This window comes from Salvia hispanica, chromosome 3, assembly GCF_023119035.1.
Source record: "Salvia hispanica cultivar TCC Black 2014 chromosome 3, UniMelb_Shisp_WGS_1.0, whole genome shotgun sequence".
NCBI lineage: Eukaryota > Viridiplantae > Streptophyta > Magnoliopsida > Lamiales > Lamiaceae > Salvia > Salvia hispanica.
The window spans coordinates 25037033-25064313 of NC_062967.1; the positions used below are offsets into that span (position 1 = coordinate 25037033).

The 27281-nt window shown below is 35.0% G+C and overlaps 6 protein-coding genes and 1 non-coding gene across 7 annotated transcripts; 4 read left to right on the top strand and 3 right to left on the bottom strand.

Moving 5' to 3' along the window:
• Window positions 1-1044: 1044 nt before the first annotated feature.
• Window positions 1045-1814, top strand: LOC125209672 (germin-like protein subfamily 1 member 7). The gene is made up of 2 exons (XM_048109260.1): window positions 1045-1211; window positions 1288-1814. Exons 1-2 carry the CDS (start codon window positions 1088-1090, stop codon window positions 1812-1814), a joined length of 651 nt encoding a protein of 216 aa, XP_047965217.1. The 5' UTR covers window positions 1045-1087.
• Window positions 1815-3528: 1714 nt separating this feature from the next.
• On the bottom strand, window positions 3529-4389 carry LOC125209673 (cell division control protein 2 homolog 3-like). The gene has a single exon (XM_048109261.1). The coding sequence runs from the start codon at window positions 4387-4389 to the stop codon at window positions 3529-3531; it is 861 nt and encodes a 286-aa protein (XP_047965218.1).
• Window positions 4390-11587: 7198 nt separating this feature from the next.
• Window positions 11588-13219, bottom strand: LOC125217133 (bidirectional sugar transporter SWEET13-like). Its single transcript, XM_048118964.1, has 6 exons — window positions 13126-13219; window positions 12944-12980; window positions 12650-12863; window positions 12373-12534; window positions 12155-12274; window positions 11588-12064 (listed from the first exon to the last, which is right to left on the bottom strand). Exons 1-6 carry the CDS (start codon window positions 13169-13171, stop codon window positions 11807-11809), a joined length of 837 nt encoding a protein of 278 aa, XP_047974921.1. The 5' UTR covers window positions 13172-13219; the 3' UTR covers window positions 11588-11806.
• A 4704-nt stretch (window positions 13220-17923) lies between these two features.
• Window positions 17924-17995, top strand: TRNAQ-UUG. The gene has a single exon. It is a non-coding gene; the product is annotated as a tRNA-Gln (tRNA).
• A 448-nt stretch (window positions 17996-18443) lies between these two features.
• Window positions 18444-19390, bottom strand: LOC125216475 (mitochondrial import inner membrane translocase subunit TIM8-like). Its single transcript, XM_048118189.1, has 2 exons — window positions 19248-19390; window positions 18444-18760 (listed from the first exon to the last, which is right to left on the bottom strand). Exons 1-2 carry the CDS (start codon window positions 19293-19295, stop codon window positions 18578-18580), a joined length of 231 nt encoding a protein of 76 aa, XP_047974146.1. The 5' UTR covers window positions 19296-19390; the 3' UTR covers window positions 18444-18577.
• Window positions 19391-22011: 2621 nt separating this feature from the next.
• On the top strand, window positions 22012-23181 carry LOC125212976 (NAC domain-containing protein 83-like). Its single transcript, XM_048113298.1, has 3 exons — window positions 22012-22206; window positions 22285-22559; window positions 22807-23181. The coding sequence occupies exons 1-3, from the start codon at window positions 22026-22028 to the stop codon at window positions 23014-23016; spliced, it is 666 nt and encodes a 221-aa protein (XP_047969255.1). The 5' UTR covers window positions 22012-22025; the 3' UTR covers window positions 23017-23181.
• Window positions 23182-23611: 430 nt separating this feature from the next.
• On the top strand, window positions 23612-25977 carry LOC125209674 (aldehyde oxidase GLOX). The gene is made up of 2 exons (XM_048109262.1): window positions 23612-24540; window positions 25272-25977. The coding sequence occupies exons 1-2, from the start codon at window positions 23612-23614 to the stop codon at window positions 25975-25977; spliced, it is 1635 nt and encodes a 544-aa protein (XP_047965219.1).
• Window positions 25978-27281: the final 1304 nt, after the last annotated feature.

The following is a 27281-nucleotide window of genomic DNA, read 5'->3' on the forward strand; positions in this document are numbered from 1 at the left end:
CTATTTCGAAAGTCCATGACTCCTAAAAAATCGAGTAAAATGACCGCAGTTTATAAGAAAATATTGGCCTAGTCAAATGCATGATTGGTACTCTAGATTTTATTTTTACTTAGGTAAATTACAAATAAATTTATTCATCCATTATTCATAGATATTCAATCAGACATACCCTTGTGTTTTTTGTGTACTACTTAAATTAATATTTGTCCAGCATGGTAGTAATCATATCCAGAGAAGGCTAAAACTGCATATATATGTTTTCTGATCATTCTAATGCACGACTATATGCTCATTTCCTCACTTTATCCACAGTGGATATTCATACACCAATGATTTCTAGTGGTAATATCTATATTGGCTAAGGTGAAAATGAAAGTTCTACAGCCTTGACTTGCATATTCAAAGCAAAGGAAACTTGCATATCTCAGTTTGCTAAGATATTCTATGTGAGTTGTTTTACACCAAAAATGAGCAGTAAAAAATCAACTTAATTATTATACATATGGAGGTACTTCTACTATATATTATCAATTGATTTTGGGAAGTGGAGTAATTTTTATGGTTTGGTTTGTCTTCCATTCACGCATCATAAATGATCATGTTCAAATATTAACATATACGAATGATAGGCAGTGATGGGGCATGGCCGCAGCCCTTACTACCAAGTTTTTCTGCATCCGTCCCTGGGCATGGTAACATAATCGAGCAGGTGAGCTAATGAGAGAAGATAACAAGAAATTAGAAGAGAAGAAAATTCCTAGCACGTTGTTTGAAAAAGTTATATGGGCTGGTTTATATCCATCGCAATATTAGTTGATGATAAATGGAGAATTGGAGATTGAAGAAGTTAAATATGATTAGATATGGAAAATATGAAAACGTATTAGGTATATGTTGAAATAAGATAATGCACTAATTAGAAGTTAAAACGTGTGAGGACTCCAGTTACTTATTAAATAAAATAAGTTTGAAAATGTGATGAATTTTCTCCTATAAATGGAGGGTTTTCTCATGCTAATTTCCCATCACAGGTTAAACAAAAAAACAAATATACTAGTGTGAGCAGCAATATCATCAGCTAACCAAAATGAAGATATCTTTTGGTTTCGACACCATTTTTGTTGTTATGTCATGTGCTTGGATTGCATATGCTTCTGATCCAAGCCAACTTGAAGATTTCTGTGTTGCAGTTCCTGATGCTAACTCTGCAGGTAATTCATTCAATTATATAAAACCTACATTCATCATTTTCTAATTTCTAGTAGTAATTAAATTGTTTGCATGCAGTGTTTGTGAACGGGAAGTTTTGCAAGGACCCCGACATGGTGGTTGCGGAGGATTTCCTCAAACAGGATCTAAACATTGCGGGAAACACATCGAACCAGCTGGGATCGGCTGTGACTCCAGTGAACGTTAACCAGCTTGCGGGGCTCAACACTCTAGGCGTTTCCCTGGCTCGCCTCGACTTTGCTCCTTACGGGATCAACCCTCCCCACACCCACCCTCGTGCTACCGAAGCTTTCCTCTTGATGGAAGGCACTCTATATGTCGGCTTCGTCACTTCCAACCCGGCCGATCCCAACCAGAAGAACAAGCTCTTCACCAAGTACTTGAACCCCGGGGATGTCTTTGTCTTCCCCCAGGGTCTTATCCACTTCCAGTTCAACGTCGGCAAGACCAATTCTGTAGCATTTGCTGGATTCGGCAGCCAGAATCCGGGCACCATAACCATTGCCAATGATGTCTCCAGGTTGAGAAGAACATTATCGATTACCTCCAGGCTCACTTCTGGTCTAACTATAACTAAAACTTAATTATGCTTAAGATACACAAACAGTATATGTCGTTTCTTTTTGTATAATAATAACTGAAACAGTCATAACTGCTTGACTTGGAAAACTGTGTTTCCAAGTTATATATATGTATGATGTGATGGTGCAATCTTTGCCCCACATAATAAATAAAAGTCTTCTTGTATTCTCTGTTTTTCACATAATTTTGCTTCTCATCCTGTACTATGAATAGAAGAATATACACTGAGTTATGACTGAATGATGAATCGAGAAGATATACATAACAATCTGGAGTCGAGCTTTTTTGGGATCTACTAAGAATATATCACAGATTGGCATCTATCTGGAACTAGTAGAAGCTTTTTTGGGATTAAACACAGTTGTTCAAATATCATGGTTCAATAGTTGCATTTATGAGTTTAAATACTTATTAGAATGAATTTGGTTAACAATTCTCATTGACACACAATTATGATACGAGGACATTAATTTCCGATAATTTGGAGGAAGTTAGGAAATGGTCATAAAGAAGAAACTGTGCCAATGTGTAAGATATCAGCGTTGACCCTGAGCGGCGAGCACCTGGTCTCTTTGGGACGTGTGGGACTTTCAGCAGAGTTGGTTTGTGTGGATGTCAAGGGGAAGTCTGAGGCTAGTTGGTAAGCTTTTCGTGTCTTGGTCCGGACAGTGTGTTTGATGTTCCTTTTTGTTCTCGTTGGTATCCTTCTACCTGCTTTGTTTTGGATGAAGTGTTTTGCTCTCTTTCCTTGTTTGTGTTTTTGCTTTTGCTCTATATTCCGCAGCTCGCCTATCTTAAGACTCGAGCATTTTGAGTGATAAAAGAAATACTAGTAAAACCAGTACCAGACTCTGGCAGCTCCTATGCCATACAACCAGACAAGGAAAAATACTTTGATTTACAAATACTAAATATAACGAGAATCTAATGATGCATGCATATAGGCAGCCACCTATAGTGTTATGTGTTTCAAATAACTTTTTCTAATTGTCTACAGTATGGATGTATGAAAATTTTATCCAGATTCATTCCACCAGTATTGTCTATAGAGACCTCAAAGTAAACAGCTCACGGATGAAGTTAAAAGTATTAGAGCCTGAACAATGCATAAACTGAAATTAACAAAGCAAAGAAATCAATCAAGAAGATGTGGACAAAAATCCTAATTCACACCAAATAACTCAAGACTGTTGTCACACTGAAAGATTTATTAAAGGCCAAGGTTAGTTTCCAAATATAACTTTATACTACTCCTTGATTCCTAAAGTTAAAACAGAGAAAAAAAACTTCATTTCATCTCATATCTAAATGCAGATGACACTGCCATTTCATGTCCAGTGACACCAAATAAAAGTGTCTTCATCTAATCATTACAGTTAAATTTTCAAAATTCAATTTGGCATGCGTTTATTATCCGTTTGTTTGGTTACTGTTACTTCAGTTTTGCATACATTACATGCACTACAGTCTACAACATTGTTTATTTTGAGTTATTGTAATCCAATAAATTTTGTGATTCTGCTGGATTGTTCACTCCAATCCAATTACAGCAACAGAGAAATTAATAAAAGTAGACAAGTAGAGTAATATTCATCACTCTAGAAACAAACAGGATATATACATTGAGTAATTGTAATCCAATGAATTTTGGGATTCTATTGGAGAGTATTAGTACAATTTACAGCAGAGAAGTAGTAGTAATAAAGGTAGAGTTGTTCAAAACTCTAGAAACCAGGGGTGTTGGAGTGCATCATAGGCAGTGATCCTGTCGTTGGGATCGAAAGCAAGAAGGGTGCAGAGCAGATCAAGTGCAGCACCGTTAAGTCCAAGCACCGGCGAAGAAGCATAGAGCATGCTTCGCATCGCAGTTTCGGTGGAGTATTTCTGAATCATTCCTAACTGCTCAATCTCAGAATCCCCCTGGAAAAGCACCTTCAACATCACCAGTTCCGCCATTATGCATCCCACTGCCCACATATCTACCGCGCTCGTGTAGTTGGTCTCTCCCATTAGAAGCTCCGGTGCTTTGTACCACTGCGTCCCCACACCGGGTGAGTACGATCCCGACTCATTCTCCCACCGCGAAAGCCCAAAATCACCAATCTTGATACGATCCTTTTCGTTGATGAGAATGTTGGCGGGCTTCAAATCCCGATGAATCACACCGTTCTCGTGCAGAAAGCTGACCCCCTTTAGTATCCGGCATATCATGACCTTGAGTTGGAGCACCGTGAACGGCTCCTTTCTGGCCGCGATGAGCCTGCTGAGATCGTTCGGCACAAACTCCATCACGACACGAACTTTCCCGCGCTCGTCCCTCGTCACTTTCTTCAACTCCACGATCAAACGGTGGCTAGGCAGCGACCGCATGATTTTGATTTCACGGCGGCTAGAACCCTTAAACACGTGCTTGATCGCCACGATTTCGCCGGTCTCCATATCCCAAGCGCGGTACACCACGCCGTACGATCCACGGCTCACCTCGTTAATAACTTGGTACCGATTATGATCATGCGGTTGATGACGAGAAGAAGAAGAAGAAGAATTCTTCAGTTGCATGGGTTTGGCGTCAGACATTGTTACAAACGATGGTAAAATTATGAGTTAAATGAATTGGGATTGGGGGGTTTATATAAGCATAAGAGTCGTCCCATTATATATAAGGTAAGTTACCATACTTGAAAGAGTTTTTAATTCTAGTTTGACTCGGTAATAATCTCGACAAGCTCTATTTATAAGTAACCACAAGGAAACTAATTAGTGTTAAGGATATCTCAAATTAAAAAATATCTCTCCTGATTCAAATTGTAGTCGGAAAATCTAAAACTGTATTAATTCTTGAATAAATAATTAAATATACAATCTTTAGCATTTTATACGTATTACGTTTGAATACAAATACAGTACCTACTATAGTCTCTCAAATAGAGGTTTAGAGCTTTCAATCTTAGCTCAATCTTTGCATTTTGTTATTTTATTTCACATTTATTTTCGAATTTTCCCAGTTTTTTTTATAATTTGATAGTGAAGATGAAAAAATAGTACTCCCTCGGTCCTCCATCCCAAGATATTAGACTAATTTCTTCTGGCTCAAGAATTTAGAAGGTATTGTTTAGTAGTGTAAGTGGAGTTGGTAATATCAATTCCTCGTATAACTAAACAATTGACGAGTAATTAAGTATTTATTTTGACGAATAAGAATAAAGTCTAGTGCCGCAAATTGCTGCAAACAGCGAAATGGACCAAGAGATCCAAATTCGTCAATCGATCTTCTTATATGAAGTGTCTAGCCAGGACAAGAAACAAGTCCATGGGTCCTTGGGGATAGAAAGAGAGATACTCCATTGATTGCAACAAAAATATCAAAGGGCACTCAATATCTTGCATGTGAAAATAACGTGTTCAATAGTCTCCACCTCGTTCTTACAGAAGGTGCATCTATCATCTTCAATTCCTCTCTATCAGCAGAAGCAATCTATCCTTTGTATTGAGCCTTCCATAGAATATAGTAAACAATAGAAGTAATTGAGCTCGTGGTGGTGTAACATTTCTCCAAACAAGTCTTCTATGCTCGCAAGTAGGATTCTCGATCGTTCTCATGCTTGTTCCACAAATCTTATTTCAAGATATATTTAATCAAAATTACTGGCCAGCCCGGCCCAATGTCATTCTGTACACATTAACACAATATTTTAATTACATAGTAATATAGAATTTAATTTTTTAAAAATAATAAAATTGTATTTTAATGTTGTCCCGTGTGTATAGCTTCCAAACTAAATTACTAGACGTTTTTGTCCGTTCCAAATTATATAATACTCGTATAAATAGTATAATATTCAAAGCTAAAATCCAGTAACAAATAAAAGAACCCAAAATTAAATAACAAAATATTCAAGTACCATGTACTAAGTTTTTCTAGAAAATAAGAGAAAGAAAAGAAAGAAATTAGAAGAGAAACAAACTTTTTCGCGTCTTTCCTCTGCAGTACTATAAATAGTCATAATTTACTACTTCTTTCTGTCCTTTAAAAATATAAAATATTTTATTTTTAATATATTTCTTAAAATTATAAACTTTTAACTTAAAAAAATAAACACAATATGGATCCTACTATCGATTAGCCTTTTGTTTTAGTTTCAGAGAAAACCGATGGTAGAATTAGAGAAAGAGTTTGCAATGGTAAATGTGTTGATGGGATGGGGTTTACTTTGTATAAGAATAAGACAGTCGATAAGTTACCGTTTGACTTGGTAATGTTTGAAGTTCTCTACGGATGTCCCAAATTTTGGTTGGTCTTACCTTACATGCGACCCACGGCGGTGCCAAGTCTCCTCTGTGGCACACAGCTGACTCTGCCTCAGTTTGGCACAACATTCTCACGTTGTACTGGCGAACGGCGATGTCGGGCCGCCATGACAACCAGGGCAAAAGGTCGTAGAATGTGGTGCGGACGCAAGGCCCGCACGGTGGCGGTGGCTCCACCACGCCTGGCTCGCCGCAAAGAATGATGTAGATATGGACTCCAATTCCGAGGTTTTGATGGCCGATTCTGATTCTATTTCCAAAACAAATAACTACCGGGTGACAAGCGTCATCGCAGATGGGAGATGCTTGTTTAGAGCGATTGCGCACATAGAGTATTTGAGGAAAAGCCAAGAAGCCCCAACTAACGTGGTTCAAGAGCTCATAAAGAGGCGAAAAGAAGTAGAATGGTTTATTGATGAAGAGTTTGAAATGTATGTGAAAAGGAACATGTACTGCATATGTGCTCACATATTCTAAGGTGTCAATCAGTGGCGGAACAAAGGGTCCAAATTGCTGTTAAAATTTATTAAATATTTTCAGTGTCAATAATGCAGAAACAACTTGAATATTAGTAATTGATAGTTATGTGTGAGAAATGGATAATGAGATGAAAAACTAGAAAATGAGTAATAGAAATAGTATGAGATGAAATGATAACATCGACATCTAAATAATTAAAGATTCCATTTTTATAATAAAGAGCATGGTAATGAAATTGATTTTACTAATATTATACTACCTCCGCCTCCCCAAAATTTGCTACACTTTGATCCGACATGAGTTTTAAGAAATGTAATGGAAAGTGAGTTGAAAAAGTTTGTGGGATGTGGGTCCTACTTTTAAAGTATTAGTTTTATAATAAAATGTGAGTAGGAATGAGTTAGTGGAATATGAGATCCACTACCAAAAATGGTAAAAGTGAAGTGTGTCAAATTTTCAGGGACGGATCAAAATGATAAACTGTGTCAAATTTTCAGGGACGGAGGTAGTATTTTTATGTATTTTGAATTTTTTTTATAATTAAGTGTATAGTATTGAAATAATTTCAATCATAAATTATTAAAATTATTATTTTAAATATAAAACAATGTTATTGATACAAAACAACTAACTATAAGATTATGATAAACAAAAAAGAATGCATGAATGAATATGCGCCGGAGGGATTTTGATCACTGGTCTAAAAATTGCCAGCGTGAAATTTGAACCAACTGCGCCAGACACATAGTACATACGGAGTATTATGTATTCTCTCCGTCCCAGATAATTTGGGACACTTTGATCCGGCATGGATTTTAAGAAATCTAATGGAAAGTGAGTTGAAAAAGTTGGTGGAATGTGGATCCTACTTTTAAAGTATTAGTTTTATAATAAAATGTGAGTGTGAATGAGTTAGTGAAATATGAGGTCCACTACCAAAAATGATAAAAGTGAAATGGGACAAATTATGTGGGAAGGTCCGAAATGGAATACTAGGTCGAATTATCTGGGACGGAGGGAATATATTTCATGCATATATAATACTCCCTTCGTCCTTCTATAGCTGAGTCGTATTCCTTTATTAGTTGTCCCACCGTAACTTAATCATTTCCTATTTTGGTCAAAAGGACCAACTTTTCTTCTCTCTTACTTTCCTCTCTCTTCATTTCTCTACCTTTTTTTCTTTTCCTGTTTTATTCTTCCTTCACTTAACTCACTTTTAACACAATTTCTTAAATCTCGTTTCGAAAAGAAACACTCCTACTACAGGGGGGCGGAGGGAGAATAAAAAGAAAGGAGGGAACATCTTTTTTGGTCCATGAACTTTGTCAAAGAATCATTTTAAGTCCGTGAACTTCGAAATATCATTCGAGGTCCGTCAACTATGAGTTAATATCAATCGAAGTACTTTTTACTATTTCCAAGTTTTTCGGACGAAAATACAATACCTTGAAGAGTGTATATTTTTATGAAACTTATTATATACTCATATTTTTATAAATATCTTTATTATATATTTTTGACGAATTTTCTAAATATAATTTGACCTTCAATATTGGTATCATTAATTTTGTGACACGCAAGAAAAGTTCATTCTTTAATTTTTTTTATAATTAAATAATTCTTCAGCTAATTTGGCTTGACAACTTAACTTTGAGGTAATTTTGGTGAGATAATTGCTACGATAGACCTACCAAGAACAACTTTACACCACCCCAAGTAAGAGATAGAGGCATTAGCAATCTAACTCTCCTGCTCTTTGATTAGCTCATCATGTTTCTTTGCTGCCTCCTCTAGCTGTTGAATGATAATTAATAATGATGCATCGACCCAAAGTAGAAATGCAGTATATACAACACACACTATATTGCACAGCTTAAGGCGTTGTTATTTAAGAGCCCACGGGATTATATAAGTGACAGAAGCGACCAATTATTTTGCAATCAACCTTACAGGGATCATATACATATAACTCATGCAATAACATATCAACAAGGTATTAATAGGACAATAAGATAGTTATAAAAACCAAATATCAATGGACACAACCTGAGCTCTGACAGACTTGGATCTTTCTTTTTTCTTTTTGCAAATTATTCAGCAAATCAAGGCACCACTCCTGTAACTGCAGATTCTCTGCTTTCAGCTTAGCCAATAAACTGGTAACTTGAATTTGATGGTGGATTTCCAGCATCGGTGAAGCGATTCTCCTGACAATCAAATAAAACAATCAACAAATACCAAATTTTTAAAAAAAGGTCAAGCTCACAATAGTTGCAATGTACTCCCTCCGTCCCACATAATTTGACCCAGTATTCCATTTTAGGTCGTCCCATATAATTTGACACACTTCACTTTTACCATTTTTTGGTAGTGAACCACATATTCCACTAACTCATTATAAAACTAATACTTTAAAAGTAAGACTCACGTCCTACCAACTTTTTCAACTCACTTTTCATTAGATTTCTTGAAACCGGTGCTGGGTCAAAGTGTCCCATATTATGTGGGACGGAGGGAGTAAATGAAATACAGGTCAATCATGTTATGAAACGACCTTTTCACTCTTTAGAGGACGAGGACTCATGCAAATGGCATCAATTCACATCATATAGGATCACTTTTTATTGATATATCAATTCACATCATATAGGATCACTTTTTATTGATATATCAATTCACGTCATATAGGACTCACCTGTGACTTTGAATTTTATACGTATTACGCTTGAATAAAGATACAATACCTACTATAGTCTCTCAAATAGAGGTTTAGAGTTTTCTAACTTAGCTCAATCTTTGCATTTTGTTATTTTATTTCACATTTATTTTCGAATTTTCCCAGTTTTTTTTATAATTTGATAGTGAAGATGAAAGGAAATTTAAGTAGTAGTATTAAAAAGTCGATTAGAATTAGTAGAGGAATTTGGGCTAGGGCTTTGCTGTTTGGGCTTAAATTATAAACATACGACTATTGGGCCTGTATCGATTAGAAATCCAGTAGACCATTTATTCGGCACTTTACTTTTTAAGTCCTCACGCCTCTTGTTTTTGTCATAATTTGTTGCTTTGTATCAAAATGATTTCGATACGTCATAAGATTATGAAAAGACTTTTTTTCTCTATATTTTTTAATTCTGAAATATCAATTCCTCATATAACTAAACAATTGACGAATAATTAAGTATTTTATTTTGACGAATAAGAATAAGTCTTGCCGCAAATTGTTTATAGCCTAATGTATTTTTCTTTTTCAGATGATTTTCTTTCCTTTTTATTTTTATTTTTTGATGCTTTGCTTTCTCATTTGCATATACTATATCTAATAATACTATTAGAAACTTTATTAGTATATTAATCGGCCTCAAACATAATTCTCGCAACTTGCATCTTACTTTTCAAAAATAATTATTTAAATATATATATAGCTAATTTTAAGCACCCACCCATGTATACTTCATTTTTTTTATGTCAAAATATTGTATAATAACATAATCAAGTGCTGAGAGAGAGAGAGAGAGAGAGAGAATTGAAGGGATACACATTAATAATTATATATAAAAAAAGTAAATAAAGGTAAGATAATGGAGAAAAATGAAGAAACTTTCCATTGTGAAGATTAGATGACACCCATATCCTGGGCTTTAAAGCAATTTTAAAAATATAAAAACTCAAAGTAGGAGGGGGGAAAGATTGCTATGATATATATATAATATAGAAATGAGTAGATTGATGTTATCTCATATGCATTTTGTTAATTATTCATCTGATCATCAAGTGGCTGCTTAGTGCTTACATAAACATGGGACACCTGCTGAGGCCATTCAGCAATTTATCCTTTTATAATTTCCACTTTTCAAATTAAAAGTGGAAAACAGGATAAAATCAAATCTACTGGTCTTCTATCTCCAATTATTTAGGGATAGAGAATTAATAAGCAATTTTTTACATGCATGCATGCACGTCCCTTTGGCTACCACCAATTTGGCTTAATAGTCAATACAACTCTTACATGAGAAACTTACTTGATAATTCTTGCAAATAGATTATCAGTTTTATTTCTTTATTGTTTTTAAATATTACTAGTAAATAGTAATGACTAAATTTTTGTGGGCATCGTACTATTATAAATTTTATAATTTAAACAACGTGAGTAATAGCATATTAACCGCGAGAAAGCAGACGAAATTAAAGAGTGCACTTGGATACTATTATATCCACTATAAAAGGGGAAGTTAAAGATAGAAGGTGAAAAGCACAAGATAATGGCAAAACGTTAATTATGATGTCATTGTTTAGCTTTTATTTTTCGTTTTAATTAGCAATATATTCATTCTCTACTTCGTTGCGAGTGTGCTTTGAATATACTCTTTCGTACTTTGTAATTTGATACAGTGCGCAAATCATAATTAAAAATCACTGTTTAAGTAAATAGCCGCACCACCCTAATGTGCAACTAGATTGAGCTAATCATTTCATTAGGAATTAATTAATTAATTTTCTAAAGCACCAAATTGTGTCTATATTTAGAAATGATGCGTCATTTTTACCTTTGATAAGTGTTACTTTTGTGAATTAGCTAATGGTCTACCTACTAATTAAGTCTATTGTGAATTAGCTATAAAATACAAAATCCAGTAAAAGGATGGTCACGAGAATGTCTACATGTCCAAAATCTAAAGAACGGACAAATAAATTAATCTTGTTAAAAGTAGGAGGAACGAGATTGTTGTTTAATTAATTAAGTTATATACTATACTCGCCTTTTTAACAGAAAAGGAAAAAAGTGTCAATTCTTTATTTCTCATCTTAAGACATGATACAATTAATGAATTTCTCTTTTTTCTATTTCCTTTTTTTTTTGAGGCCAATAGTTCATATATAATCTGAATACCAACTTTAATCATAAGATTAGACACCATGATAATAAACTACTAGTATTAAATACCAAGATTAGCTGAAGACGCTGAAGTGATATACTCAACAATAACAACAAAATATTAAAGATTGAGGCGCTTAATTATCATCCAATATACAAACATTGATTGATCAAATTAAACATACAGACAGTGATGTAGCTGCACTCACAAAGCCACAATTGAAGGAGAGATGGCAGAATTAGCAAGCTTTCATAACATGATGAGAGTAGTATTACATATGATATGCAATAAAACTCCTCTTGAGATCACACCTAAATCCTCAGTATTTACTTTTGATCATGTGACCCTTCAACTTCATCATTATGTATCTCACCATTCTTAGAAGCTTCTCGAATATTCTGCGAATCTAATGTTTTGTTAAACTTGATAATTTGCTCTTCAGTTTTTGGCTCCTCCAACACTACAATTTGAGTTAGCACAGTTTCTTGAAGCTTCTGCTTTATGTTCATTTTCTCCCCATTTTTGTACTTAACGTAGAGCCCCATCTGAATCAACCCGAAGCTGAAACCAAGCACATTTGGAATCTACACAAACACAAAAAAAAAAAAACAATTAATCATATATTACATTTTAGAAAAATAAAACCAATGTATATTCATATACTATGAACTTACTGCAACGTTGTAATCTTTGATTAAAAGGCCATAGAAAAACCACATGACGGCGCTAAGTGTAAGGAATAGTGATAGTAGAAATGGCATGTATTCAACACTCTTAGTTTGTATCACCTTTCTCTGCAAACATCAATTTATACAAACTCATCAGATTAATTTTATAATTTCATATATATTATATATATATAGTAATTAACAAATGAATTTAATATGCTGACCAGAATGCACAATGGGGCAACGAACACACACAAGGAGAACACCAGACAGATCCAACCAACCACCATGGCACGTTGCGATGGCTTCACCAAAAAAATAGTCGACGCAACGATGAATCCAAACCCACAAATTATTAGAAGCACAATCATCTTTAGGGTTTGTACCTGCATTTTAATTATAACCTTTTGGTTTAATTATAGGAGAGATTAGAAGAAAAAGATGTTTTGCAGTGTGTGTGTGTGCGCGCACGCGCATGTTTAATTAATTAGAATTACGTACCCTGAGCTTCTTTGGGGCGTAGAAAAGATAGAAGCAAACGTAAATGGTCTCGATGAAACAGCCAAAGGCGTTGATGGTAAGGATAAGAGTGGCATTGGACGACTTGAGAAATGCATAGAAAATCCAAAGCATTGAGCTAAACAATGCCACAACATAAGGAATAGATTGATATCCTTCGCTTGTTTTCTTCTTGTAGATTGCATAGAATGTTGGACTGTATCAATTTAACCATTAATCAATATTCAACATAATAATCAGTCACAAATAATAACAATTGTTGTCTATTGAACTTACATTGGAGAAAGAAACACCATGAACGACACAATGTTACCTGCAAAATGTTATAAAGTGAAATAAATAATCCAATTAATTACACAAGATAGTACGTACGTAGTAATAATAAATGTATGCATGTGTGTAAATTTAATGGCTTTTCTGACATAATTATATAAAATACAAAGGTTATTAGTGTTTACCAAGTAGTCCAAATGCCAAAGCCCATTGCCCTGAGAAATCTGCCATCTCTTTCTTGAAATTTTTGGGATTAATTTCAACTTAAGCTCAAAATAGATTTTGAGTTTGCTTATTAGCTTGTGGACAATACTGAATCCTTAGACAACCTATTTATATACATAGAAATCATGGGACACCTGTGCTAAAGTTTCAAAGCTTAGCCAAAAGGAAAAAAAAAAATCTCAGTTTTGATTTAATTTTAGAATAAAGAACTAGTGATAAATTCTGTAGAGAAAAGCAACTTTTTTGTGCAGATATTATAATTTTATCGTAACAATTAGATATTTAGATGAATCAAATTATAAAAGGGAATCTATCCTTGAATGTGTTCTCCGATTCAGCAAAAACCCAATCGATAATTGTGAATTATTTTAAATTATAAAATCAGTAGTAATCAAGTGGTAGGCGTCGTTTTGCTACTAAATTTGAAGATCATCTAGTGTTACAGGAATTTTGCTTTAAAGAAGTATATATTTATTACAGATATGTTTTAATATAAGCTAATCTTGTTATAGTGGTTTAATTATGTCATTTGATTAGATTTTTTATTTATTTTTTGCTGGCAATTGAAATTCGTTTTTTAGTTTTTATTTCAATTTTACATTCATCAGATAGTAAACAAAACAACAATTTACTTTCTCTATTCATTAAAGACTTTCAAACCTTCCAAATTAACATTTTTTTTTTGAGATGTCTAATTTTCCCTTCCAAACTCACCCATGATGTAAATTTCATTCTATTCCAAACTTGGTAGTGAATGCATGTTTGAGTTTGTTGTCAACTCAAATTCAACTTTACAATTGACTGAACATAAATATTTAAATTTAACTTTTGGGTGATCAATTATGCAATCCATTTTAAGAATCTAACTGATTAATTTTTAAATCACTCCAAAAAAATCTCAAATTATTTAGTGTTTCGGAAACACTTTGGCTTGCACCAACACATATGATCCAAGAAACAACAAATTATGGTACTACGTCATCAAATACTTTTTATTAATCGAAAAAGGCTCGAACCGGCAAATGGCGAGCAAAGGTTTATGCTAAGTGGTCAAAAGCCAAATTGCAAAAAAGTGAAATAGAGAGTACAAAAATTGTAGTATTTCATTTTGTCAGTGAATTAAAACTTTACCTGAATGAAAAGAATTCAGTCTTAATTTCTTAATTAATATGACCAGTCATTTTGACATTTACATTTTCAAATGAATAGTAAATTAAGATATGTACCACTCCCAAGGGAAAAAAAGGAAAAAAAGTGAGTAAAACGTGTGCCAGTTAATAGGGTGGAAATTATACCTTCGTATTTCAAAGTTCCAACATTTGCGATAGTGATGCATTATTTCGATTATAGCCAGTTTTTTTTTTTTACTTTTTATTTTTAAAGTTTTAGCATTTCTCACCTTCGAAAAAATCGATTTTAGCTTTCCTTAAAACTAATTTTCTGTCTCACGTCCTTAACAGAAATAACAATAACCTATTTAATTAAATATATTAGAAGGGTTAATAGTACTACTATAAATTGAAAATTACGTATCGTTAGTAATTTAATGGAGTATTACCTAGTTTGCTAAATTCGTAAAAAAAATGTAAGAACTATTCAGATCAAATCATGCTTTTTTTTTCTTTTGGCTCTGCCAATTTTATGGGTAGGTTAGCTATGTTTGCCACTTCGAATATAGTCAAAATATAAATATATAGAAATTAAATTGCTAAAGAAAAAAAAGGGAATATTTTCCATTTCTGGATATCTCAACCTTTGGGAAAAAGTTGTGGCGCCCAATTCAATTCCAAATATGCCCCTAAATAATTGGGGCATAAGGTTGAATCTCAATCCCAAAGGCTCCCTCACATCCTGGCAGTGGCGGATCCAGGATTCATAAACGGAGGGGGCGAAATATATTTTAGTAGGTTGGTTTAGGGCGAGATTGACAATTTTTTTCAATTTTCGGAGTGACGTCGGGGCAAACAGAGGGGGCGGACATGGTAATTTTACGTTCCGATAAGAGGAAATTAGTCGCACGGAGGGGTCCTGCCCCCCTAGATCCGCCACTGCTGATCCTGGTCTAACGAGATATCTGAGAGGATGTAAATCAAGTATTCAACAGCTTACTAGGGGAGGTTACGTTACCCTCCATGCCTATGATGGGCATGAGAAGCTCACACTATAGGCTGCGAGACTCGAACCAACTGAGTACACACCTAAAACGATTTTTTCTTTAGCACTATGTTTCATAATTCGTAGGGAATGGTCTTAAAGTTTTACTGAATTTAAGCGACGAAAGGTGAATAAACAATTTCCTTCCTTTTAAATTTATGTAATAGCATTATGGGGAACGCGAATTCATTAGTTTTATTACTTTGTTTTATTAATTGCAATTTACAAATTAGAGTAAAGAATTGGCATGCTCAATTAATTGTAAACCAACAGTTTGTAAATTGGATGGAATTGTGGGTGTAAATCTATAGAAAATATTAATTGGTTTCTAAAAAACGTACACCAAACTATGTAGTCACAAATAGAACTTCTATACAGGAGTAACTTATTTTTAAGGGTATATATTATATAATGGTAACTAATGTATAAAACTTTATTCCAAAGAATTGCTTAAACTAATAAAAAATATCTCTGGCCAATAAATCACACATAGAAACTAAGTAATCACTTATGAATTCATACAACTTAGTTTAGTTCCATTTTGATATACGGAATATATATTAATATACAATTCATTTATTTGCTAAAACTATTAAATTCGACGATTAGGCTTGATTTTTTTTTTCAAACTAGCTAGATCAAATCAAACCAAATCATAACCCCAAAACAAACCAATTATTTCCAATTTTCCAATTCCTTGAAATTGATTATTTCATTTCCTGAGAAAAGCCACGACAATCTGTAGCATTGCGACGCCTACACTACACCACTACAGACTATAGTGTACAGTTTAATATTATAGAAACTGATTTGACACTAAACAAAAAATGTTAAGTACATTTGCAGGTATTTCAAAGAATACTTTATTCATTCAGGTATCTACAGTCGACTCTATTATCTCATATCTGTCATGTTTTTGGCTCTTATAGACTATAGTGGAGTTTTAAATTTTAATTAAAGAAGTACTATTGGCCTCCGTCAGGCCCCACTAATAATTCAATTTAGAAAATGATTTGCACCAATCAATTTTTTAGAGGATTATTGCATTAGCGGCGAATAATTATACTATAACCAACGCATATTTTATCTTGTGAAATATTCAGCCTTAATTACATTTGGTTCATTTACGAAATTTACTCGTTAGAAATTTACAATTGATACTAGGCTGATGGATATCTAGCAAATAATAATTATAACATGACAGTTACTAGCTATTAAAAAAATGATGAGATGGACTTATTGTGGATATTCATTGATCAATAGAAATAAAATCACATATATACATTGAAATACTAAATCACCCTCAAAAGTACAACGAGGAAGGATATTATGGGTATAATAAGATTCCAGAAAAATCCAGAGTCTGTAATCATGTTAATAGATTGAACAAATAGTGGAAGTAGCACATTATCTGTTTAATGGTGTGAATCACTATATTATTGTCTTTTTCGGTGCTATAAATCATTATACTAATTATTTTGTGTTTTTTAAAATTTGATGTGAGTCCAAATTTCATTGATCAATAGTTTGATTTTCCAGAATTTGAGAAATAAAATGGAATTGTGGATAGTTTACAACAATAACTTTCTAATCAAATTCTAAGCCAAAAAAAAATTAGCGTTTTGTGACAGTTACTATTAACAATTTTCTAACTATTTTTTAGTTTCGATTAACAAAATCCAGCACATTGGGTAACACTAGAAGTATACTAACATCTAGAGCTCTATATCAATACCTACATACATATTTATATCACCCACCAGATTCCAGGAAATGGGCTTATTGTGCACGAAATTGGGAACTCATGTCAAATTCCCCGAGAGTTCATTTTTTTTATCAAGGATTAGAAATCAAAAATTTCCGTATAATTTTTGGGTATATAAGAAATTAACACCTTCTTTTCCCCTCCTTTTGTGAATTATCTAATGGTACATCCAAGTTCCAACATCTGCAGAAGTTATAAATTTAAAAGAGATAATATTTTCATAGTTTTGAGGTATAATTAAATATGAAGATAATTCTAACCTATATGTAAATTACTAATCTATCCTTATAATTCAAAATAACTAAGAATATTATAGGTGTATTAAAGCTTGCTGGAATACACTCATTTACAATAACAATAATAATACTTATGATATAGTACTATATTGCTTTAATTGGTCCTAGTATGGGTATAAGAGTATTTCATTAGTTAATTGACATACCTATAGTAATATAAAAAATTATATTGAGTTGATTAGTCTTGATTTGCTGATGAAAAGCTTGTCTCAACGTACAAATAAGTGATGGTGTATGTGTAAGGTAAGATCTTCAGTTATCAAGTAATCCTAGGCTATTATATTGCTTATGTGACGTCATTTTTTTCCTTCTTTTTTTCCATTTTGAATAATGTCCCGGTGATCCAAATCAAAATTTCTACGTAAGGAAGAAAGTTTTGTCAAGTTTTCATATAATAGGAAATTATTTGTAAATTGTAAATAATCAAAATTTCACTTTTCATATCGGTTTCCTTTATTTTTTTTTCCGTTTTGATAATTATACAATCTTGATTATTAGTATCGCATATTAATAAATATTTAAAGTGTACCGGGATAACAAAAAGGTTCTATGGTGTAGTGGTTAGCACTCTGGACTTTGAATCCAGCGACCTGGGTTCGACTCCCGGTAGGACCTTGCCTTATTTTTTGCTCCATTTTTGTAGTGTTTTTATTTGTAGACGTCCTAATTAATGGTTATGATAGTGTCATATATAAACATTTCTTTTAGATGAAATTAGCAGTTGCTAGTAAAATACGTGATCCAATTGTAAACACCAAATTAAAAATTAAATTCATGGGATGGAAACATACCACACATACCAAGTAGAAATTGACAAGATTGATAAACAGTGGGAGCTGCATGTCTTAGATTTGTGAACCAAAATTATATTACAAGAAACATGAATTGCTAACCCCCAATTTTATCTAATAGTAGCATTCAATTCGAACCATAATCCATCCCCAGGAAAATAATACCTACAACTACAAGTTAGTAGTAGTCACTAGTCACTGATTCATTCATGGAAACTCAACTTGCTTTTCAATTTTCAATTTTTATAGTAGTAATAAACAAAAATTGTCAATGGCAGAATAGAACCTTATAAGAAACATGCTCCTAAAAGAGACAGTAACTGAAGTATTACTATTGAAGGTACACACCATCAAGATAAGTAACAAAAGGGCTCTTTCAAATCAAAATGAAAGATTCAACTAAATTTCACTGATGAAGATGCTTCATGATGATGAGACTCATATCCATGTAACGTTGAGCACAATTTGTGAGACAATTAGCTTCACTGGAACTGAACTTGCTTCCGGGAGTGCCTGTGATGCATTTGTCCCAGCAAGAAGATGTAAGCTTCGAGATCATCTCACTAATCATGGCCCTTTCTTTTTCTTGCTGAAAATATTCAATATCTGAGTTTACATTTCTGTGAAGCAATCAACAAATAGCTCAAATCAAGCAAGACTGCTGTTATGCAAATTCTGGGGCACTTACTATATAAACCTTATTGCTACCATTACATAATCTTGAATGACTAACAAAGCAAGGCCTAACTTGTATGTAAATGCAATAAATTTTTCAACACAGCTTTAAATATAATGCAAGCTTCTCACAATTATCCTTAGCTATCAAACACCCAATCAAGATAAATTAACTATGATATCTATCACTATTTGTATCATGTCTAGCCGAAACATAACATAGCTACCCAATACTTCTGAAATCAAATCCTTGTGTTATCAAGATGTCAGATATCCATTCCCTAAAAATGATTTTCAATGGAATGGAACAGCTCCCCTCTAAGACAGAACATTTGAATTTTAGCATTGGTGATTGAAAATGGATATAGAACTGAAGTTATTCAATAAACTTATGGACTTACAGCTAGAAGGTTCTGCAACTCAGGGGAATTCAATGCCGAAGGATCCATCGAAAAATTACTCGAGTGTGTTGGTGGGAGAAGATTTAATTTTGTGAATTCGAAATGAAATCAAAACCCTAACAGAGCCTAAAACCCCTCTTCCATCAAACGTCAAAACTCGGAACTAATATGGGCTTGGGCCCATATATATTATTATGCGGTATCACGCCCAAGTCCATAAGGATCAATTGTAATATGCCCTACATTAGTTTATATTTCACTTGATACAAGAAAAATGTTTGAATTTGAAATTAAGTTTTTATTTCAAACTTTATCATTTAAATAATTATTTTAAATTATACTCCGTACATATTTATTAAATTAGGTACTACATTCCAAACACACACCGCATATGTGCACACACATAGTAGAAACACAAAAAAAAAACATTACACACACGTACAACACATTGCACACGACATACACTGCACACCGAATACACACGATACACTCTGAACAGACAAATTCAAAATATACGGAGAAATAACATAAAGTTACAAAACATTATAAATAAAAAATACTACTATCGATTAAACTGAAAAGGAATGATTCGATCATGCGAATGAAAGTTACCTAACAGAATAACGATGAGTATAATACACGTATCATTGTCCAAGAATGTAATGTACCACACACGTGATGGGATATGATGACAATTTTGGGAAGATGTACCAAAAACCATCAACAGTGAACATGATTCATCGCAGTTATTGAGCAAATAATGTGATCAATGGAGTAACATGTGAAGATAGTATTTAGCTTGTAAAGATACTAACAGAGTCATTACAGTAGTACAATTAATGGACACGTATCAACTTTTAACAAATAAAATTTGCTGAAATCAATTCAAATTTTAGTCACTCTGCCCTCGTAAAATGTTTAATAAGTTCCATGAAGATAGAACTTGCATGGATGGATTGTTTAAAAAAGTTCTAACATAGTTAAATCCCACAAGTAAAAAATCATAGATAAAATCCTTACATGGATTAAATATTAAGAAATTTAGATATAAATTTGATTAAACTATTACATATATCTACTTGTTACTGTGTAATTAATTCCAACACTTCGGCCTAAATTTGATAAATTATTATAGTAATCAAAATGGGGCACCAATTTTGTACTACCAAATAAACCACAAGCCTATTAGCTATATGTTTGCTTTTTCGTCACCCGTGAGCAGACTTTATGACTTTTTTTAGGAACAATAGAAAATGTTGCAAACAAAAGTAACATCTTCTCCATGAAGCAAAGCACATATCCATTACCATTTCAATTTTCAAGTCAATTCCCCTCTTCAACTATTTCTGCTTTTTAGGTTTTCTTACCTTTTCACTATAAAAGTTTTAGCCTTTTATATTATATTTAATTCATTCAACTCTCTAATTTTCAAAATAAACCAACGAAATTAAACATAACATGTCCCTCTTTTTAGTGGATCTCACGTTCTCACCTAATTAAAGAGGCCCAACAGTGAACTTTAGATGTCAGATATCCATAATAATCAAAGTGATTGAAAATAAAGCTAATCATGTCAAATTATAACTCCATGCACTAGAACTAGCTAATTGTACTGCTACTATATTAAATAAAATAATTAATTTGGCAAATTAATCATTTATAGAAATTAATTAGTTTGTGTAATTGTGTCTGCTATAACAAATTAAATAAATTATTCTATAGTTTGTTTTCCTTGCGCTGATATATCAATTTGGAATATTGATTATGAAAATGTCATTTAAATTAAAAAAAAATTATTTTTTGAATATTTTTTTAACATTCACCAATTTATTTTCCTCTTTTAAATTCGCAAGTCAATAATATATAGTATTTCCTCATTTTCGTATCGCCAACCGGAGTGATTTATTTTGTAATGACTATGCATTGCATTTATATGATAAAACCTCTCTATGTTTATTATTTTACCTAAAGTTTACATGTTAATCGCGTTCAAGAGATCAAGCACTAGTTTAGTAGCCTTTCCAAAAACATCTATGGAGAGGCTAATATATATTATGAGTTGAATAGATTAAATAGTAATCCAACCTTATTAGCCACAGATAATATCTTTTTACAAGCTAAGCAAACACACTCATTATACATGGAGTATTCTTCTTCACGAAGAAAATAACGTGGGAAATTTTGGCAAATTAGATATGATATATATAGCCTAAACAACTTAAAGCACATTGAACTTTAGAGTGCCAACACAATCATTTCATATTTTAAATTCTTGAATATGTCATGCATTATAATGTTTGCTACTTTTATGGGAATAATATAAAACTTACTATTATACTATTTTTCCTTTTAAAACAATCAATATGCATGCATTATAGTACCATATGCTATTATTATTATTATTATTATTATTATTATTATTATTATTATTATTATTATTATTATTATTACTATTATTATTATTATTATTATTGATTTTGAGTAATTGGACGTTAATTCATAAATCATGAATTTAATATGTAATTCAGCTTAGCCTCGTAATCCTAGAGAATATACCTTTTGGAATAAGCAGAAATCTTAATAATCAAGCCATTAACATAATGAGCAGAAAATGAAAAAAAGAGGGGAAAAAGGGAAGGAACCGCATAATCTTTTTCTTAAACACACAGCTGCCTAAAGAGAAAAAGAGCATAGAAGAAAAAGTTAGCCGCAGCAACTATAAAAAACCCTCCATGCAATGCAAGTCAACTACCCTCACACACAATCTATCTCCAAGCCATGGACAAATTCAACTTCATCAGAGATGGAGCAAGCAAGCTTCCTCCCGGCTTCCGCTTCCAGCCCACCGATCAAGAGATCGTCTTCCAGTACTTGGCCCGTAAGATCTTCTCCTCTCCTCTCCCCGCCTCCGTCATCCCAGAACTCGACGTCTTCGCCTTCCATCCCTCCAACCTACCAGGTTTCCTATTTTTCACCAATTTTTTTTATATAATTATATTTTGAGTTTTTGAAGCTTATTCAAAATTTTCATGTTCAGGTGATTCGGAGAGGGATAGGTATTTCTTTGCGAGAAGGGAGCTTGATCTTCGAAGCAGTGGTGGTAGAGGCTGCGGTGGTTTTTGGAAGGTGGCGGGTTTGGATAAACGGATCGTGTGCTCGAAAAGGACTCCTATAATTGGGATTAGGAGGACCCTAGTGTTCTACCAGGGGAAGCATCCGCGAGCCGTCCGTACGGATTGGTTCGTGCATGTGTACTGCATTGTCTTGTCCGAAAACATCAGATGTAATATCCACCACAAGAGACTGTCTCAGGTGACCTATAGTTAGACGTTGTCTTAGAATCATATTATTTCGCAAAAACACTGCTATCATCAGTTGGCATCGCAAAACATATCAGATTTTGACTTAATATCAGGGTCTGATATGTTTTGTGAGGTGAACTGATATTATTGTATCAATGAACTGAATCAGCATTCCTATTTTAACAAATTTCTAATGGAACCACTCCCTAATCTGAATATTTTTGTAACATGTTTATCACTTGCTTGTGTTGCTGCAGGGTGCTCAGAAACAAATAGGGAAATGGGTTTTGTGCCATGTTTTCATGAAGAGGAGTAGTATGAAAGATAATGGTTTGCAGCAGAGATGTGACCATTTTGAGATGAGTGATGCGGATTCATGCTCGTCCTCTTCCTCGTCGTCCTCCTCAGATTTGAGTGTTCTCAGTGAGGTCTCATCAACTACTGTTGACAGTGAAACCACCCCTTGATGTTTAATGATCTCATTAGAATTTATTTATATTCATTGTATGCATCAAAAATTAATAAATAGCTTTGCTCAACATAGCTCCTTGTGTTTATGCTTCAGTGAGACGAACAAATTAAGTCAACTTGTACACGACCTAATTGCTTAAAAAGTTGGTACATTTTGTGAAGGAATAGTCAGATAGAGCGAGGTTGTATAAGCAGCAAGCAAGGCATATGCTTCTCTTGCTTTATCATGTAAAGAAAATCTCTTTTGAGAAGAACATGTGCTACCTTGTTAGCAGAAGCAGATTTCTTTTGCTCTTTTTCTTTTCTCAAAAAGGGAGTGGAGTTAGGCTAAAATGCAACACAAATTATCGCCATGCTTCTTGACATGAAGCATCACAACAAGTGATGCATCCTACACTTGTGGGAGTTTTTAGGAACATGGCCTTTATATTTTTCAGACTTATCCAAAAATATTACTAGTATCTAATTACCTTATATACTCTCCCACTTTCATAAAATATAAGATACTACTATAGTATAATCAATGGCGGTGGAAATCACCTGATCAACACCAAACTATTACCAAACAATAGCTTCACATTCTCCCTTACAATGCTGCTCCTAATATCACTCTTATTTATCACCCATCCCTCCTTTGTTAAAACCGCGCCCGGTCCCGGGCCCGCGCCAACACTCGCCCTGGGGGGCGAGTGGCGCCTTCTGCACGAGAGCATCGGCATTTCAGCCATGCACATGCAGCTTCTCAAGAACAACAAAGTGGTCATGTTCGACCGGACCGACTTCGGCCCCTCCAACATCTCCCTCCCGGACGGCAGGTGCCGGGACGACCCCAACGACAAGGTGCTCACAACCGACTGCACCGCGCACTCCATCCTCTACGACGTCCACTCGAATTCATTCCGCGCCTTGACCGTCCAGACCGACACGTGGTGCTCGTCGGGCGCGGTCCTAGCCAACGGGACGCTAGTCCAGACGGGCGGATTCAACGACGGCGACCACGCGGTGCGCACGATAGCCGCGTGCGGCGTCGAGAGCTCCTGCGACTGGGCGGAGTTCCCCCACGCGCTGAGCGAGCGGCGGTGGTACGCGTCGAACCAGATCCTCCCCGACGGCCGGATCATCATTGTCGGCGGCAGAGCGCAGTACAACTACGAGTTCTACCCCGGCGATTCGAGATCGATTAAATTAGATTTTCTCCGGCAGACGAAGGATGGCTACGAGAACAATCTGTATCCGTTTCTGCACTTGCTTCCAGATGGAAACCTCTTCATCTTCGCCAACAGGCAATCGATCGTTTTGGATTACAAGCAGGATCGCGTGGTGAGGCAGTTTCCCGCCATCACTGGCGGAGACTCTAGAAACTACCCGAGCACGGGATCGTCTGTTTTGTTGCCGCTGGATGAGAATATCACTCCGGTGGCGGCGGAGGTCATGATCTGCGGCGGCTCGTCGCACAACGCGTTCCAGCTGGCAGCAAAGGGGACGTTCCTCCGCGCTGCCACCACGTGCGGCCGCCTCAGGTAATAGAAATTCATGGGCTTCCATTTTAAAACTAACTTACCACCCGGAATTCACATTAAATGTCTCAAATTTTCTTATTTAGATTATCTTGAATGTATACACATTTCAAGTTCACTATTATTAATAAGTGGTCTACATATTCCACCAACTCATTCTACTCAAAATTATTAAGTATTTTATTCGTCCCTAAAAATTTGTCACAAATTTCCATTTCCATCCGTTTCACAAAATTTCTCACTCTTCACTTTTTTATCATTTTTAATAGTGGATCCAGCATTCCACTAACTCAATCTTACTTGCATTTTAAAAATATGACTCACGTCCATTAAATTTTTCAACCCACTTTCCGTTACATTTTTAAAATTCTTGCCCAACCAAAATGTGACAAAATTTAAGGGACGGAGGGAGTATAAAACTATAGTATATAGTCCACATGCTACTAATTTTAGCCGCTCACTTTTCTTCGCAAAGTCAAACAATTTGTTGAAACTCACACCAGCATATATGAGACATTTAATGGTTACTTACGATTATTATAAAATCAATAGTAAATGTAGATCTACATTCTATTGACTTTTTCATCCACTTTCTTTCATAATGTCAAACAATTTTTAAAAACCTGCATTGGTCGAATATGAGATATTTCATGGCGATCGAGGGAGTATACTGTATATATAATCGAATGTGGAATAGTTATATTTATTATTTTGTTTTTCTTGCCTAACATCAGGGTGACCGACGACCAGCCGGTTTGGGAGATGGAGAAGATGCCGAGCGCGCGCGTGATGAGCGACATGCTTCTGCTCCCCAGCGGCGACGTGATCATAATCAACGGCGCGAGATCGGGCGCGGCGGGGTGGGAATCGGGGAGGAATCCGGTCACGACTCCGCACATCTACAAACCCAACGCTCCCGCCGGTAAAAGATTCTCATCCGCGGCGGCGTCCCCGCGGCCGCGGATGTACCACTCGACGGCGATCCTCCTCGCCGACGGGAGGGTCCTGGTCGGCGGCAGCAATCCTCACATATACTACAACTTCACCGGCGTCGACTTCCCGACGGATCTGAGCCTGGAGGCGTTCTCGCCGCCGTACCTGTCGCCGGAGCTGGATCCGGTGAGGCCGCGGATCGTGAGAGTGAGCGGGGGGGTGGGATACAACGCGTCGTTCACGGTGACGTTCAGGGTGGCGGAGTTTTTGGAGGCGGAGGCGGTGTCGGTGAGGTTAATGGCGCCGCCGTTCAACACGCACTCGTTCTCGATGAGTCAGAGGATGGTGGTGTTGAGGGGGGTTGCGGTGTGGTGCTTGGGATTGGAGACGTATGAGTTTGCGGCGTTGGGGCCGACGGCGCCAGAGATCGCGCCGCCGGGGTATTACGTGTTGTTCGTAGTGCATGCTCGAGTTCCGAGCTCTGGGATGTGGGTTCAGATTCAGTGATATGTATATGTATACTAATTTGGTTTTCAAATATGGAGTATATGCAAATTCAACAATTTTGTTGGCTTTAATGGGCTTCGGAGTTCGTCATTATAACGTGGGATATGAATTGAAGCATCAACCATATAATAAGTGGTGACACGCCAGAGATGCTCCACAAACCACAAACGACGAGCATGAGTATTTTTTACTTGTACCACTATACTATAAAGATATAAACATAAAATTTAAAATTAAATATATAAACATAAAATTTATATGCGTCAATAATTTTAAATACTCCCCCCCTTCCCTGAAAATTTGCCACTTATTTCCATTTTCTTCCGTCCCTAATTAAAATTTGTCACCTTTCACTTTACCATTTTTGGGTAGTTGACCACATATTCCACTAACCCATTCCCGCTCACATTTTATTATAAAACTAATATATAAAAGTAGGATTCACATGCCACTAGCTTTTTCTACCCACTTTCTATTACTCCCTCCATCCCCAATTAATTGTCACTCTTTGACCGGACACGAGTTTTAAGAAATGTAAAAAAAAAGTTGGTTGAAAAAGTTAGTGGAATATGAAACCCACTTTTTTATATTAAATTATAATAAAAGGTGAGTAAAGTGAGTTAGTGGAATGTGAGACTAACTTATCATTTATGATAAAATGAAGTGTGACAATTATTGAGGGACAGACCGAAATGAAAAGGAGTGACAATTAATCGGGGACGGAGGGAGTACATTTCTTAAAACCCCTGCCGGGTCAAATGGTGACAAATTATGGGGGATGGAGGGAGTGAAAAAAAAAGGCCAAGAAATTGAGGAAAATTTTCATATATTAGGTATATTCAGTTTCCATATTATACATGAGTATTTATTACACTCGTACAAAATTATTAATTGGACACACCAAGTCATATTGCTAACTTGGCATGCCTACTCTAAACTAAGGAATATTTATATGAGCAAATGAGATAATGAAATATACGATTCACTTACTAAAAATAGTAAAAATGAAATTAGACATTTATTGAGATACGTCCTAATGAGGAAAGAAAATATGAGACATTTAAAGAAGATCATAGGAAGTACTACTATTTAACTACTAAGGTTGTGTTGGCATTGAGCCTAGTTCTGGTATTTGGCTATGGAAACACATGGGGATAGTGGTGACTACTGTCAACCAAAGTGACCCGCGGTGACGAGGAGGATGCGGTGGTAGCAAAGATCTTGCACCAGAACAAACCTAGAGGTGGGTGTGATAACGCTACTCACTGGAGAAAGGAGATGAATTGGAATTTTAGAGATTCATA